Source organism: Protopterus annectens, chromosome 7.part0 (genome assembly GCF_019279795.1).
Source record: "Protopterus annectens isolate FY-2018-M chromosome 7.part0, PAN1.0, whole genome shotgun sequence".
Classification (NCBI taxonomy): domain Eukaryota; kingdom Metazoa; phylum Chordata; order Ceratodontiformes; family Protopteridae; genus Protopterus; species Protopterus annectens.
The window spans coordinates 1,069,757,424-1,069,774,304 of NC_056739.1; the positions used below are offsets into that span (position 1 = coordinate 1,069,757,424).

Below are 16,881 nucleotides of genomic sequence, written 5' to 3' on the forward strand. Positions count from 1 at the left end.
TGCTTTATACCTCTGACTACCTAACGTTATGGAAGATGAGACGGCAACCGATGCAGGACCCAAGACTTTGATGGTCAGGCCAACTGAGGGCTACCTGCATGCAGATAACCCTAATGTAATGACTGCAACAGTGAATACACTGAAACATCTACATTTATGGTAAGTGTACACAACTGTACTTTTTTTTTATCTTTATAGGATAAAAGTTTTCAGAAAATTGGATCAATTATTTCTTTCTCAGAAACAAAATTGGGCAAACCAGTTATTAAAGTGACTTTATTTGAATGGTTGACTAATTGTATATATTTTGTATATAAAAAATCGTGTTTGTCCTTGCAAAATCCTCCAAAAGTTCATTTCACCAGGTCAGTGGCAACTTCTAATTTTCTTTTTGCAGGTCATCCTTGGATGATATCTCTACAGCTGTAACTTGGCCCAGTCCTCATACCTTTATTGCTCATTACAAATTAGATCTTGTTTGGCTCAGTAGTGCTCAGGAATATCCTTCCATAGGGTCTTCCTGGATTATAGGTAGCTGGGGACACTGTCCCAGTGATTGAAGAGCAAATGAAAATTGACTACATCAGATAAAAAATTTATGTACTCGCCATAATTTTCCATCTGTGTTGTCCATTTTCAGTCTTCCTGAACCTCCCTCCCTTCAGCTCCCTACCTGTCTGACTTCTGGAAGGATTACGTGATGCTGTAGGAACGAATGTTCCTTTATTGAGCTCCAGATATTGTCATCTTCCTTTTCTCTTACTGATTAGCTTGAAGGACAGCAAACAAGATCTGAAGTAAGGAAGAGATTTAGTGCATTTAGTGTAAGGTGAGAGAGGATCTCGAGAGCTGTCAGTGGTTCACAAGCTAGAAAAAGAGGCCGAGTCAGATCCGAGGGTTGGATCCGAACCCAGTGGATGAAGAATGAAAATGGACAACATAGATAGAAGGTTATGGTGAGTACATAATGTAATTTTTCCTTACGTGCTCTGTCTACTAATTGTACCATTTTTTGAAACATCTCTTCTTGAGCAGTCTCATACTCAGCCAGACTTTTCTTCATTTGACCTCTGATTTTTGCAGATTTATCAGTTCATCTAAATATCTGTTTAAGGCTTTTTTTTCCATTTTCCAGCATTTTTTGTTTGAGTTGATGTACTCCTTTACTGTTGCATTTATTTTAGTCAACTCTGATCCTATCTGACATTTCCCCCTCTCTGGATTACTGGAAGCCATGTCTTTCACCAAAGCTGGAGTTTGAACTGATTTTTGCTAAGCAGCTGCAAAATTCTTCCCAGTCATTTTCTAGTTGATTTTCTTTCAGGCTCTCCAAGTTGTTTGTTTGTTAGCATCCAGGCAGTGTACCCAATACCCAGTAAATTAATTTACTAAATATGACAGAGTTACTGAACCCAAAGTCTGTTTCTTTTTTTACATGTAGAGAGCTGACATTAAGCTGTTTAGTGTGCAGCTGTCTTGGAAGTCATACACAACAGTACTTTGTCATCTTGTTATCTTATTGTTTTAAGTTTAGACTGAGTTGGTTTTCTTCCTTAATTTCTTTGTGATGTTTAGGTAGGAGGCCTAGTATTATCCTCTTGTCACTTGTATGTAGAGAAATTAAAAACAATAGATTTTCTCTTACTTTTTCATAGTAATTTTTGCTTTGAGTCGAATTTTTTGTGGTGGTAGTGTTTTCTGTTATTTGTTTGTGCTTAGAGATACTGTTTAGTCTGACAGTGTTTGTTATCTGTGCCATCAAAAAGTACTTTAGAAAATGTGACCATAAAGTCCCACTCTGGATGGATTGTTCAGATTTTGCATGGGGACCAATGTCCATGGCAGTTCAAGTGCAAGGCTTGTGGGGTACTTGGGACATGCCAAAGCACATAAAAGTAAAAGAGATGTTAGCAGTGATTCATGGCTTAAAAGTCTTGTGTATCTTGTAATTTTACAAAATAAAATTACCGTGATGTGGTACCTGAAGAAGCAAGGGAGTATAAAGTCATGCCCTCTTTGCTTGTTGACAGTTATGCCTGGGGAGGTGGTTCTAAAGCATTCTCTAACTCTTCAGGTGTTGTGCATGCTGTCAAAACACTCTGGCAGACAGACTAAGATGATCCTGGACTGACCTTCATGAGTGAAACCTCCTTATAGAGATCTTGCAAGATTTGATCCAGATGTAGGGAATACCTCAAGATCTGTTAGTCTCCTTTAAAAAAGCAGACAACCGAAAAACTTCTGTTCAACATCCTTGTAGCTATGCTTGGAAGACAGATGCTGTGTCAGTCCCATTGTTGGGAATGTACCTGCATGCATTTTCACCCTTTCCAGTGATTCCCGAGGTACTTCTAAATATTCAGAAAGAATTACCAAAGATCCTTGAGATTTACCCCCCTTTTGGCCCAGGCAAAGTTTGTTCTACCCTTTTAATTGGCTAAGACCAAATATCACAAGCTTCCGCACACTATCAGAGATAAATGGTATACCCAAACTTAGAGCAATTGCCGCTGACAGCCTTGGATAATACTATTTTTATATCTTTTAGGCACTTGCTCCATGAGGATGTGCAGCAGGTATTTAAGGCAAGAAAACCTGCAACGAGTAAGTCTTGTACATACAGTTGGAAGAGGTTTTCTAGGTGGTGCTCAGCCAATATCGGGTTCCAAAAGGGTTTTGACCCTTCTAGTATTTGTGTGAGTTACTTAAAAATGGTTCATCATATACTTCTAGCAAAGTGCATGATGCAGGCATCTCAGTTTGTCTGCCTATGGCTTCCCCATTTCATTTCTTTTTGTGGTCAAACAGTTTATAAAAGGAATGTTTCATGTGAGACCCCCTTGAAAACGAATTCCTTCCCCATGCAATGTAAACTTTTTTCCTGAAAAATGAACTTTGCCTCCTTTTGAATGCATGTTAGACTGATTTATGGTTCATTACTGGAAGTCTGTTTTACTTATTGCTCTGACATCTGCAAGGCTAATCTCTGAGCTGAAAGCTGTCATGGTTAAGTTAACCCTGTCTGATTTTGCACAAGGACAGGCTTGCGTTACATGCTAGTCCATCATTCATGCCTAAAGTTATTTCTGAATTTACTTTGAATTAGGACACCAATCTCCTGGTGTTCTATACTGATCCAAAAAACAAGGGAGAAAAGATTCTACATACCTTGGATCCGCAAAGGCAGCTTGAGTGCTACCTTGACAGAAGAAAGTCCTTTAGAAATGATGAAGTTGTTTTTCTCCTATATGGGGGCTATGAAAAGTTAACCTGTCTGTAGTAAAACTGTTGCACAGTGGCTGCCCTCTGCTATTGTTTTCTGTTACTCCCACCATGTTAAATCTCTTCCAGACAAGTTTAAGGCTCGCTCAAATAGGGCCTTATCCTCTTTGATGGTATATTGGAAAGGGTTGGACTCTAGAAGAATGCTAGATGCAACAACTTGGCACCTGTTCATACCTTCATAATGCAATACATACTGGATTCCTTTCCAGGGTTCACAGTAGGCTTTCCTAGGACCATTCTCCAGGGGCTCCACTTCCCAGGCGAGTAAGCTTTGGGAAAATACCCAAAATGCCACTGAGGCAGTATGAATGATGAAGTAGCACAGTTACACAAGTCCTACTTAATAAACGATCAATGTTCTCACGCCTTGGCGTCAGGGCCCATCTACTGTCTGCCAGATTGTGCATAGTTGAGGCTGGTTGTTGCTGGATTAGTTTTTTTATATGGTATTGTTATTGGCTGCAAATTTACCCTAGTTATATGATTCTGGCTTCAGGTACCTTCCTCTGGCTTGTAGAAAGAAAAAAGTATGAATTTTATGCAACTGTAACTCTGTCAGAGGATCAAGGCTTTCCCTTGGGATATGCTCAGCAAATCAGCTGTCACAGGAAGAGAGTGAGAGAGGGAGGGGAGTCTGAGCTTTTGAAAGCTGCTAGTACTGGTTACTTTTGTAAGTATCCCAAAATGCCACTGATGCAGTGAGGAATTCAGACATCTACTGCTAGAGGTAAGTAGGACTTGTCCACATGTACTTTCTACTAAAAGTCTCAGAGTCTAATTCTATTTAACATGGAACATCAAAAGATGGGGGATAGTGTGAGCTTTTTTATGCTGCTGAATTAAAGCAACTTTTATGACATTTTCTGTTCCTTAAAGATAACAAGCCTTCATATTAAACATTTTAAAATTTAAAAACAAAATTGATTGTAATTTAAATTATCCAATTATAGATGTAATTATAGGTCTCAGCCTTTGAACCAAAGCTGTATGGAGGGAAAGTTTTTACCTTGGGATATTGATAGATGTGATGTGAAAAATTAGAATTAGGCCTGTGTGGATGACAATTCTGAGGACCATACAGCTGAGTTGTGGTGGGGTAATGCAAACTTCACAGATTCACCTGTCGAAGACCTTATGATGTATGAGTATCAGTTTAGAAATAAATGTTTTCTACAGAAGTTCTCTAAGAGGTCAAAGCACTTCTTATGCATACCCAACTGCTTTCAGCGTAAATATGAGGGATTCATAATCAGATATATTTTCTTTCCTTAAACAGACTCTACCAAATGAGCATGAACATTTTCATATGATTTTACAGCAAGGTGTAATGGTTGTTTGCCGGTAATGGGACTAAAGAGTTGCCATGTACGTTCACAACTTTGGCTGTTTCTCTTAATGTGCAACAGCAAATGAAATGACATCCCAAGTGACTGACTATATTTGACTTCATAAGATGGAAGGTTGAGAGCTATGTTTGACTTCATAAGTCACTCTACACTCCCTTATTTGTGTTTTGAAGTCTGCTATACATTTGTGTGTTATACACACTTGTGTCTAATTGTGTAATGTTGTGTGTGTGTGTGAGAGAGAGAGAGACGTAAACATATGTAAAATATGTACAAATGTGTTCTGCTGCTATGCTGTGCTGATTCATGTAAAGCTTGTGGCATTTCAGAGTCATCTAACACTTTATCTCAAGTACTGGGAAATGTCTGAACTGTTACTTGTTGCTGTCTTTCAGACCCTAGGAAAGAATGTCAGAGTGCAGCTTTTTTCGCCGCCAGTGTCTGTATTTGACTACAGTATTCTGATTATCTTCCTTATTGCTATGTTCACAGTATCAGTAGGTGGCTACTGGAGTGGAGTACCTGATGAGTAAGTATTTATCTCTTTCAGATGACAAAGTATAACTTTATATAACAGTGTGCCTGATGTCTTACGAATTGTTGATGACATTGATATTGTAGGGTGTCCATGTCATGTTGCCCCTTCCCAAACGCTTTGTGCATATGAGCAGTACTGCTGGAAGTACAGGCTTTAATTGATTTGAGTATGTAGAGAGACAGTTAAAGGAAGTTATATGACTCCCCTTTAATTGTGTTTTGCTGCTTTACTTTGCTGAGATCACTCATCTTTGATATTGAAATATTTTCCTACCCCCCCCCCCCCCAAAAGGTTTTATTCTTTTTTTCCTGCTTCATTTTCTACTTCCCGTGTTTAACAACCGTTAAATTACTGCCTGAGTTACCATTACACATTCATTTTTCTTTAAGGGATGAAAGCATGGCCATCATCTGGGAAACTGTCAGATGTTTTTTCATATTTAGAGTCTCAACAATCCCCTAAGGTTCAAAGGGTTGGATGTGCAGTGATGCAGCTTAAGTTTTTTTTTTTTTTTTTGCCTGGTTCCATCCAAATCCATCTGTCTCCAGCCTCCACAAAGAATTCTAGGCAGTGTGTGCATCTCTGAATGCATGCTTCAGCTTGCTGCCCCCCCCCCCCAAAAAAAAAAAAAAAAAAAACAGGGAGAAGCAGACTACACCTGTTCATTCTTCTCACTCCCAAATTAGTTCCTCCAGTGCTGGGGTCACTGATTGAACCCAGGTTGATATGCAGATGCATTGCCTTTACACAAGTGATGCTGTGTTCTGATGTTTTCCATGGTAGACACCATGTGTCCAATGCTATTATGCAATTGTGTAGAACTAAGTCCACCTAAGTGTTGCCTGTAAATGGCGGCATGGTAAATTTAAAAGTTTTGCTCAGAACTCTGTAGTATGCAGAATTTCCCAGAATTAGACCTAGCTTCTGAAATGCAGCAGGATCTTTGGTAACTTATTTTAGCCCCCAGTCTGTACTGATTGCATATTCAGGCTTGTAAACTGTATAATATGTAAACATGGGTGTGGACATGTTTGTCGTCATACCAGTCAAATGCTGCTTTCTTTATGTTATTGTATATGTTTCTAAATTTGTTCCTCCTTACCTTCTCAAATTAGTAATGCTATTTATATGCATGTCTGACCATCTTGTTAACTCATTGGCTGCAGGAGTCTGTCATATGAGTGTGATAACGTTTGACATGCGTATCAGTCCTCCAGTCAGTCTTTTCTAGCACTTTTAAGTGTCCGTAGGAGCACACAGTTGTAGACAATGCCATGTTTTTTATGAAAGAGTAGACACCGCAATCTGCTTAACTCATTTTTATCATTGACTTAAACAGCTGAGTCACTAACTTTTAGATGTTTATATGTTTCTTTGTAGGCCTGGAGCTTGATCAGCATTGGTTATTTTATATCATTTTCTGTACATTTACTATCTATGTATGTATATTATTTTAATGTATATTTTTTCATGATATCCCATGGAAATTTAACAGTGAGTACTTTTGTAATTGTCAAATAGCCAAAACAATTGTCAGTGCAAATGCTTAATTTGTTACTGGAATAACCAGGATAAAGCTGATTATTGTACCATACTTGGCAAAAGGACTTACTGTGGAAAACTAAATATTTACAGGTTTTTCTTAAGTCCAAATTGTTTGACTACTTCAGAATCATAAAAAAATAGTATTTATTTCAGTTTTATTTTATTTATGTATTTATTGCTTGGAACCCCCAACATGTATATAACGCCACAGTCATGAAGCAGTGAGGAAAAAGGGCAGTAAAGCAGTATTCAGTGATATTGATTCACTGAAACCAAGCCATTAATCACAAACTCCAGTCATATGGGCTGTAGGCAAAATCAAAACGACAAAGGTGTCTATTCCAGAATGTTTTTAGTACCAAGCAAAGAGTATTCTTGGAGAGCAGTTCTAGAACTTTCCTGTGTAAATCTGTGTCTGAAAGTTCCAAAAGATGAGATGTTGGCCCTTCAAAAATCTGTTGTTCTTTCTCCAGGGAAGCTTTATGGTAACATTAGATCTTGAATACACATACCATCACATTCCAATAGAAAAGGCTTTAGGAAATTTCTCAAATTTATTGGGTCTCTGTCTGTCACTGTCAGTTCTGTGCATCACCATTTGAGTTACTGCTCTAAATGTGTTTACTAAGAGTTTGGGTCCAGTCATAGCTCTTTTCAGACAGAATGGCATTCACATTTTCCTTATTTAGATGGGTTGCTTATCTTTGCAATGTCCATTCCCAGATGTCAGGGTCCTTAATATGGGGTTTCCTCTCTTTTGACCAATCTGAGATTCCAGATAAACATTCAGAAATTAAAAACCACCAAAAATATTTCAGAAATTCTACTAGATCCCATCACCCAGGATTGCCTTTCTAGGATGTCTTATAGACACTCTTCAGCAAAAGGCTTTGTTTCATGCAGGAGAAGGTGGCTCTTTATTTGGAAACTCTCCTGAGCTTCCTTAGTACTCTCACCAGATTGCACTTGAGAAAGATTTATCAGTATCTAAAAACTACATGGACCCAACATTTGTATCTTCTCTTCCATATTCCAGTCCTGGGCTTTGAAAAAAGGAACTACACTGGTGAAAACTACAAATACAAGTAAATGCAGATCACCCCTTTTCTCCTCTACTTCCAAGTCAATCTGTAACTTCTGACACCTCAGATTTTGCTTTTGGTCAGTTTCAATGGGGGTAAAGGTACAAGGCCTATGGGATTCCTTAGACATACCAACGAACATAAATATATGAGATGTTGACTGCGATCATGCCTTAAAATCTCTTCATCTGTGGTCCTCAGGAGCTCTGCATGTGATGAACAACAACACCCCAGTGATGCGGTGCATCAACAAGCGAGAGGGCACAAGGTTATACCCTCTGTGCAGGCTCGCTATGATTGCTTGGGAGGTAGCTCTTCAGCACTATTTAACCCTTCAAGCATTCTCCATTTTGTCAGAGCAAAACATAGTGGCAGACAAGCTGAGCAGGACCGGGAAAGACCCTTACAAGTGGAAGTTAAGCGTGGGCATCTTCCAGCAATTGATGCACTTGTGGTGAACACACCAAGTTGATCTGTTAGATTCCTTTCAAAACAGATGACTCAACAGTTTCTGCTCGAGAACTCCTTGCAAACAAGCCTGGAAAACAGATGCTTTGTCATTCTTATGGGCAGGAATGATGTTTTTCGTGTTTCACTGTTGCAGTCATCACATTTGGATTATCCCTGCCAGTGTAGCTTTCGGCCGGCCCGAATACCAGAGGCCTAGTATTTCTGCGACAGTTGCTGTCGCTTCAGGACTGACGTCAGGTCGTCAGTAGTATAAAGTAAGGCAGCTGACGCTATTGCATCAGTCTTTCTTGTCGAGGAGACTGAAGCAGAAGCAGTTCACATGAGTGCCGGTCAGCCACTACCTGAGTTTCGTCTTCCAAATTGAAGCTGAAGTCTTCTAAAAGCTAAGTACCCTGTTGGGGATCTTTTTTTCTTGCTCTAACCCATGTCAAAAAAGTTAACAATTGTCTTGCCTGTGGAAGCAAATACCATACCGAGACTTTCATTCTTACTGCGTCACTTGCTTAGGACCAGACCATGATGTCCCCCGCTGTTGCTTTTGTACTTTGTTTAACGTCAGAACTATACGTTGTTGGGCCATTATTGTAGCTAGATATTTTTGCTTACAGTCCTCAAATTCTGATATGACTTCAGTAAGCCATCCAACAGCAGATCTTCCGAAAAAAAGGTCCGCACAGGTCCAACCTGCAGATGATGCTTCTGTTAAGCTAGTCGTTAGTTCTCCGGTCTTTGTGAGGCACTATTGCAGCCCCTGATGTCCAATTCTGTGGATTTGCAAGCTGCTACTGAGGCCCTTTTGGAGTCCGGTATACCGCAAAACTCTTCTTTGACTGTGGTTGTCTCACCCTTGGATGGGTCCGGAGCCGCTGAGCAGGCACCGGCTTCCAAGGAAGTACTTTGCTTCTTCCGTTCTTTTGAAAACTACCGAGTTTCTAAGATCCAAGGTACGAACCACACCCAAGAAACCGATGACCCAATCTCAGGCACCTGCTTCCTTGCCTCATTCTCAAATGCTTAAAATGGCAGAAGGCCTTATCATGCTGATGGGAAGCCAAGCTACCCCTTCCAAAAGGAAAAGAGATCTGTCCCCAATAGTTTTGTCTGAACAGGAGTCTGATGACTCTGATGCATCTGAATAGGAAGACATGCAACCCCCTCTCTGCTTATGAGGATTCTGATACAGAGGAATCCATTCCTTCAGCCTCTCCACCAGAGGATTTTTCCTTTGGGGAAACCCTTCACACGTTAAGGGAGCATTTCCAATGGGAATGTCAGGACTACCCTCAGTCTAAAGAGACTCTGAGAATTATTGGATCTTCCACAGCACAGACCCCTGGCCTTTCCCCCAGTCCTGGATGTTGTGGATGATATTTTTCTGGAATCCAGTTTGACTCCTGACACCCTCCCTCCTGCACCCAGAAGACCTGACAGGTATTACAAGATTCCCTGACTCGCACAAATTTCTTTTCAAAAACCCTACTGCTGACCCTGAGGTAATTTCTCAAGGGCCTAAAGGAATTAAAGCAACCTCTGCTAAGAATCCCACCCCCTCAGATAGGGATTCCTGAGCACTAGACAGACGGGGTAAAACAGTATACACCTCTGCTAACTGTTGCTTTCAGAGCACTAAATTGCCAGTTCCATATGCTAAAATTACAGCAACATACCATGGAACTCCTCAAACAAAAAGTGTCTTCCTTTCCTGCTTGTGCAAAATCTAAAGAGTTACAAGAGTCTATGCATTCTGCAAGTCAAGTGACTAAGCATACCTTACACTGTGGTTTTGACGCCCTAGAAGCTTCTTGCAGGGCAGCAGTCACTGGTTCTATCCTTAGAAGACATGCATGACTTAAGGTACAGCCCTTGCCAGACCATGTTAAATCTAAATTACTGGATGCACCCTTTCACAAAGACAACTTATTTGGCACTAAGGCAGAGGAGGTCTTAAAAAAAGATGGAAGAAAAAGCTAAATCTATGCAGACAGTTAAGGATTTCCTACAGGTCCAGCCACCAAGATTCAGCAGGCATTGCCCCTCCAAGCACTGGTCCTTTCCTGCTCCCACCAGGTGATTTCAGCCTAGACCCAGGGGAAGCAAACCCCCTAGACAGCAGCCACAGGGAATGCAGAGATCAAAACAGTGGAATTCCTCCACTTCAAAACCAGGGAGTTCTAAGCCACCCCCTCTTGGTAAGAACTCACAATGTCTCTCCTCCACCGCCCCCTCCCTCTGCCCACCTATACTTACCCTTAGGGGGAAAACTCTCCTTTCACGCAAGCACATGGGCCACCATTAACAACGACCGCTAGGTCCTCAACATAGTGCCCCAGGGATACAGATTTTCTTTCCACACTCTTCCAATCCCAGAAAGGTTCCCAGATCTACCTCCAAACCAGTGGGCAGAGGTGAAAAAACAAGTCCTTTCCCTGCTCTCTATGAGGGCAATAGAGCACGTTCCTGCAGAATCAATAGGCCCAGGTTTCTACTCCAGACTATTTCTGTTACCCAGAAAAGAGGGCACCTTACACCCCATCCATGATCTAGCCATTCTAAACACCTTCCTGGTGATACCAAAATTCAAAATGCTCGCCCTCCAGTAACTGCTACCCATACTCTCCAAGGCTGCTTGGCTAGCCACCCTAGACATAAATGAGGCCTACCTCCACATCTCTATTAGGAAACCGTACAGGAAATATCTACGTTTCAAGGCAGGATCCTTGCACTTTCAGTTCCCTTTGGCTTATCTACTGCTCCCAGAGTTTTCACAAAATGTCTGGCTCCCGCCATTGCCGTTTGCAGACAAAGGAATATCCAAATTTACCCATACTTAGACGACTGCCTAATTCAGGCAGACAGGAAAAGCTGCTCAAGCATCTGGCCTTTGTAAAGTCCCTACTGACCTCCCTAGGGTACACTATCAACGAAAAGAAATCCAAACTAGTACCCACCCAAAGGATTATATTCCTGGGAGCAAGCCTGGACACAGCATCCCAGATGGCATTCCTTACACCAGAAAAGCAAACTTACCTGACAGCCTACTTCTCTCAACTAGCCACCAGACCCCAGTTATCTGCAAGGAAAATCCTGCAAGTTCTGGGGTTCATGGCATCTTGCATTCTACTAATTCCATATGCCAGACTGCATATGAGGAAACTTCAATGGTACCTAAATAGCCTTTGGTATCAACACTCTCAATACCTGGAAACTCTTAATACCAATGATACCTTGCCCAAGCAAAGATTTTCTTTGGTGGGCAGCCGCATGCTCACACAACAAGGCACTACCTTTCTCACCACCCCCCACCACCCAGACCCTCGCCACAGATGCATCAGACTATGCCGGGGGTGCTCACCTGGATGGCAGGCACATACAGGGCCATTGGATCCCACAGCAAATCCATCTACCCATCAACCAGAAAGAGATGTTAGTTGTCCAGCATGCATTGACAGCTTTCAGGCCCCTACTCTTCCCAGGGGCTCTCCTGATCAAAACAGACAACACCACTGTGATGCGTTATATCAACAAGTAGGGAGGGACTCACTCCTACCCTTTATGCAGGCTGGCCAGGACCCTTTGGCACACAGCCTCTGCCATGCAATTCTACCAGTTAGCACAATTCCTGCCAGGTTCTCTAAACACTCTGGCAGACCACTTAAGTAGAAAACGTCTGGACCCACACGAGTGGCAGCTAGACAAAAGAACCTTCATCATAATAACTCAGAAATGGGGCACCCCAAAGGTTGACCTCTTGGCATCCCACACCAACCGTCAGCTTAGCAAGTTCTGCACCAGGGAACATCACTGCATGGCTTGGAAAGTGGATGCCCTATCCTTCCCCTGGATCAATCTATCGGTCTATGCATTTCCTCCACTACCTCTCATCACCAGGGTACTGCTCAAAATAAGGGAGGAAAAAACAAGTACAATTCTTGTCGCTCCAGACTGGCTTTGCCAACACTGGTACCCACTGCTGCGCAGCCTGTCCCCACTACCACCATAGCATGTCACTCAGACCTCAACCCTCCTGACCCAGAGGGAAGGGGAATTCATACATCCCCAATTGCAGACCCTCAGTTTGGCAACCTGGCTTATTCCCTGACCACTGATCAATCTGGCAACCTCAGTAAACAGGTTCTAGATGTTATACTTGAGGCCAGACACCCTAGCATGAGAAAATCTTATGCCGACAAATGGAAAAGGTTCTGCACCTGGATTCAGGCTAAGGGAGCCAATACGGCACAACCCTTCCTACCTCTCATCCTGGATTTACCTAGCTGACCTGCTACACAGTAGTCTCTCCTTTTCCTCTATTAAAATTCATGCTGTTCTATCTCTGCTCATTTCCATAATGAGCAGCCCTTTTTCTCACACTCTCTGATCAAACAATTCTTAAGAGGGGCTAGCAACTTGAGGCCACCCAGAAGAGCACCCACCCCAGCTTGGGACCTTACCTTTGTGTTGGAAAAGCTCACCCTGCCACCCTTTGAATCAACATCTTCAGCAGAGCTAAAATTTCTCTCTTGGAAGACAGCTTTTCTTCTGGTCATCACTTCATCAAGAAGAGTCTCCGAGCTACAAGCACTCATGGCTGTGGATCCCTTCATCATCTTCCATGCTGACAGGGTTTCCCTCAGGACTAACCCATCCTTCATGCCCAAAGTGGTGTTCAGTGTGCCCACCTTTTTCCCTAACCCACAAAACAAGGGGGAAAGGATCCTGCACTCTCTAGATGCACACAGACAGCTCAGATTCTATCTAGACAGGATTAAATCATTCAGAAAGTCTGATCAATTTCTGGTTAGCTTTGTTGCAGGGGCAGAGGGCAAAGCCATTTCCAAACAAACAATTTCCAAATGGATAGCACACTGCATCCATTTCTTTTACAAGCAACATGGAAAACCTCCCGCTAAGGGGGTCAGGACTCACTCCACCAGAGCAGCATCCACCTCTGTAGCTTTCCTCAGAGGAGTCCCCACCAGGAACATCCTGGAGGCTGCCACCTGGACATCTGTTCACACTTTGACCAAGCATTACCACCTGCATATCTTCTCCAAATCCAGGGCAGGCTTTGCCACTGTAGTCTTACAGGGCATCCTAGCCAGCCCCTAGTCTCCTTGACTGCCTCCACCCTTTTCCTCAGCTTTGGGAATCAACCCAGATGTAATGCCTGCAACAGTGAAACATGAAGAAAATAGTACAGTTGTGTACACTTACCATAAATGTAGATGTTTGAGTGTATTCACTGTTGCAGTCCTGGTTTCCCTCCCTCCATCCCCCTCTTCTTTCTCTCCCTCTCGCCTTACAAATAACATTTTGGCGTTTACTTTCTACTGGTGGGGTTCTTTCACCATAACGTGGCTCCCACTTGGGGACTCCTGACAGGGCAAGAAAAACTGATGTAATGGTGTCAGCTGCCTTACTTTATACTACTGATGACTTGATGTCAGTCCAGAAGCGACAGCAACCAATGCAGAAATACTAAGCCTCTGATATTCTGGCTGGCCGAGGGCTACCCTGGCAGGGATAACCCAACTGCGATGACTGCAACAGTGAATACACTCAAACATCTACATTTATGGTAAGTGTACACAACTGTACTTTATGCATTTCCACCTTTTCCACTGAATTACCAGGTAATTCTGAAGATTCAGAAGGGCAATCCAAAAACAATTGTCCCCCCCCCTTTGGTCCAGGCAACATTGGTTCTCCCATCTTATGGAGTTAGCCAAGGGAAATTACCACAAGTTTCCTCACTACCTAGATCTACTCTCACAAGTTGGGGGGGGGGGGTGTAGGGCTTGAAACACCCTAGTCTGAAACATTGTGAACTAACTGCCTGTATAATTCAATTTTTATTCCTTTTAAGCATGTGTTTTCAGAGGATTTGCAGCTGGCACTAAAGGAGACAAAAAAGCCTGATACTTGAAGGTCTTATATTGGTAAGTGGAAAAGATTTTCCAGTTGGTGCCTGGCCAGTAACCAGGGCTCTATCAGGGATTATGTACCACTGTGGCTCAAATATTTGTGTTACTAGTCCCTGGCCTTTCGTACTCCTCTATCAAGGTACATAGCCATTTCAGCATGCTTTGCTTATGGATTCTTCCCTTTCTTCAGTGTTTTTAGTTAAACAGTTTCTGAAAGGAGTGTTGTACCTGAAACCACCACTCAGACAGGTTGCTTCTTCCTGGGATTGTAACCATTCTGGAAAAGATTTACCAATCTCCATTTGAACCTGCACATCAAGCAATTTTGAGGTTCATTAAATGGAAAGCTGTTCTCATTGCTCTGATGTCTGCAAGAAGAGTATATGAGTTGCAGACTATAATTGTGTGTGAACCTTTCTGGCCTTCCATATGGATATGGTCTTTTTAAGAACAAATCCCTCATTCATGCCAAATGTTGTTTGAGTTTACTTTGAATCTAACCATCAGTGTCCTACTGTTGTATCCTGACCCTCATAACCAGGGAGAGAGGATTTTACATACTCCGGACATGCACAGGAAGCATTGGTATTATCTTGACAGAACCAAGTCTTTTAGAAAAGCTAGTCAGCTATTTATTATGTTGGGATTAAGAAAGGATAGCTTTTGTGAAAACAGACCATTTCAAGGTGGTTGTCCTCGACTGTTGCCTTTTGTTGTGTCCACAGTGGTAAACCTATCCCAGGTTGTATCAAGACTCGCTCTATGAGGGCCTTATCTTCTTTGATGGTATATTGAAAAGGAGTGAACCGTAGAATCAGTTTAGAGGTAGCTACATGGTCCTCTGTACATTCCTTTACAAGTCCTTTACAAGTCATTACAAAATGGATTCTTTTTCTGTATCCAGAACTGGCTTTGCTGGGACCATTCTCCAAGATATCTTCTCTATTCATATCCTTCCTCCTGCCAGGTTAGATAGGTTTTGGTAATTAATCCTTATAGACAGAAGGCTACTGTAGCACAGGGAGTGATGAACATAGTACAGTTGTGTAAGTTGCAGTTGCTGGTAATTGTGGATGTTCAAATTTCTCACTGATGCGGTAGCCACACTCACCCTCCATCTCCCTTGTATTGTATATAGTTGTTCTTCTTTTGGCTTTTTCCCGGTTAGGGGTCACCACAGCGGATCACCTGTCCACTCATGATTGGCAGTGGAGTTTTACGGTGCCGAGGTGCCAGCCCGGCTCCCAACCTTCCACAGAAGGCACACGCATGCACACACTCACACCTAGGGCCAATTTGGAGTGTCCAATCCACCTACAGCATGTCTTTGGGATGTGAGAGGAAACCGGAGCACCCGGAGGAAACCCACGCGACCACAGGGAGGACATGCAAACTTCACGCAGAAGGCACCCCAGCTGAGAATTAGATATAAACCATATAGTTTAAAGGCTATTGCAGCAATGAGTAATTCTAACATCTGCTGTTAAAGCTAAGTGCAGTTAAACAACTGTACGTTTTAAGCTATGCATTGATCACAGTGTATATATATTTTTGTGGCAAATCAAGCATTTTTGTTGTAATAGCTGTCTAGTTATATTTTTGAGTGTTGTGAAGGTTAGTCATGATAGGAGAAGCAAAAAGGAGAGATGGTAGTGAGTATGTTGATGCAATTTATTCTCTAGTGTTGTCAGTGAAAGTGTTTGCTTCTGTATAGTAAGTCACAATTACAGTAAAACAAAAGATCTGAAGTAGTTGACTTCATTTGATCTTCAACCTGTGGGTCTATGGATCCGAATAGAATCTGACACGGCCACATAACCAGCACCTGATCTGAGCTCCAAGCTCCTCCCCTTACTCATAATGCCCCCTGTCTCCTTCCTCCCTTTAGATCTCATTTGCCGCTGAATAGCTAAGCATCGTGGTCTCGAGCGCTGAGCATTTTTTTTTGGTAAGTGATTGCCTTTTGACAGTTATTCTCCCTTTGTCTGTACTTTCTATTCCTTCACCTCCTCTACCCGCTGGCGTCAGTTTAAAAAAAAAAAGTTTTTTTTTATATTTTCCCCTTTTGGCCTTCCCATGCCTACCGTGTGTCTCTGTGTGTGTCATTTTGGGTAGGAATATGGCAGATATTCCCCCTAAACCAAGATTTAGGAAATGCACAGTGTGTGGCCATAAACTCTGTCCAGCCGATGGCCATAATCTGTGGTAGTGTGCTTGGGCGTGGCCCATTTGTGTACCCCCTGTCCTATTTGCACGGGCTTTAACCTGCAGGCCATTAAGGAGAAGAGGGATAAGCTCATTTTGAAGGGCTTGCTTCTCTCTACGGAGATGGCTGTCCCTGCAACCCTGGCTTCGGCCTCTTCTACTGCTTCTGACTCTTCTCCTTCCAAGACCTCTGGGACTCGAACTCCCGCCAAAAGGTCTGGGGATGGGGAGAGACACCGCAAGAAAGAAGAGACCACGTAAACGGTCTCCGGACTGTTCGGCTTTTGTGGGGCCTCCATCCAAGGCCAAAACCCCCCACCAGGCCCTGTTCCTTCTGGCTCCACTCTCCCAGGTTCTCCCCAGAGCCGGAGGTGTCTGTGTCTCTTCTAAGGATGTCACCTCATCTGCACTCCCAGCTAGTGTTGGTGGCTTCCTCCCGGTCTACCCGTAGTCTTAACGAGGCGGAGATGGAGAGGATGATGTGG

At 42.6% G+C, this 16,881-nt stretch overlaps 1 protein-coding gene across 4 annotated transcripts in view; it reads left to right on the forward strand.

Annotated features, from left to right (window-relative positions):
• SPPL2A (signal peptide peptidase like 2A) overlaps positions 1 to 16,881 on the forward strand; it is a 1,262,472-nt gene that overhangs the window by 484,437 nt on the left and 761,154 nt on the right. For all 4 annotated transcript variants that reach the window (XM_044077635.1, XM_044077634.1, XM_044077636.1 and 1 more), the window contains one exon: positions 5,027 to 5,160. In XM_044077635.1, the coding sequence (XP_043933570.1) occupies positions 5,027 to 5,160 (134 nt within the window). The remainder of the gene's footprint in view (positions 1 to 5,026; positions 5,161 to 16,881) is intronic.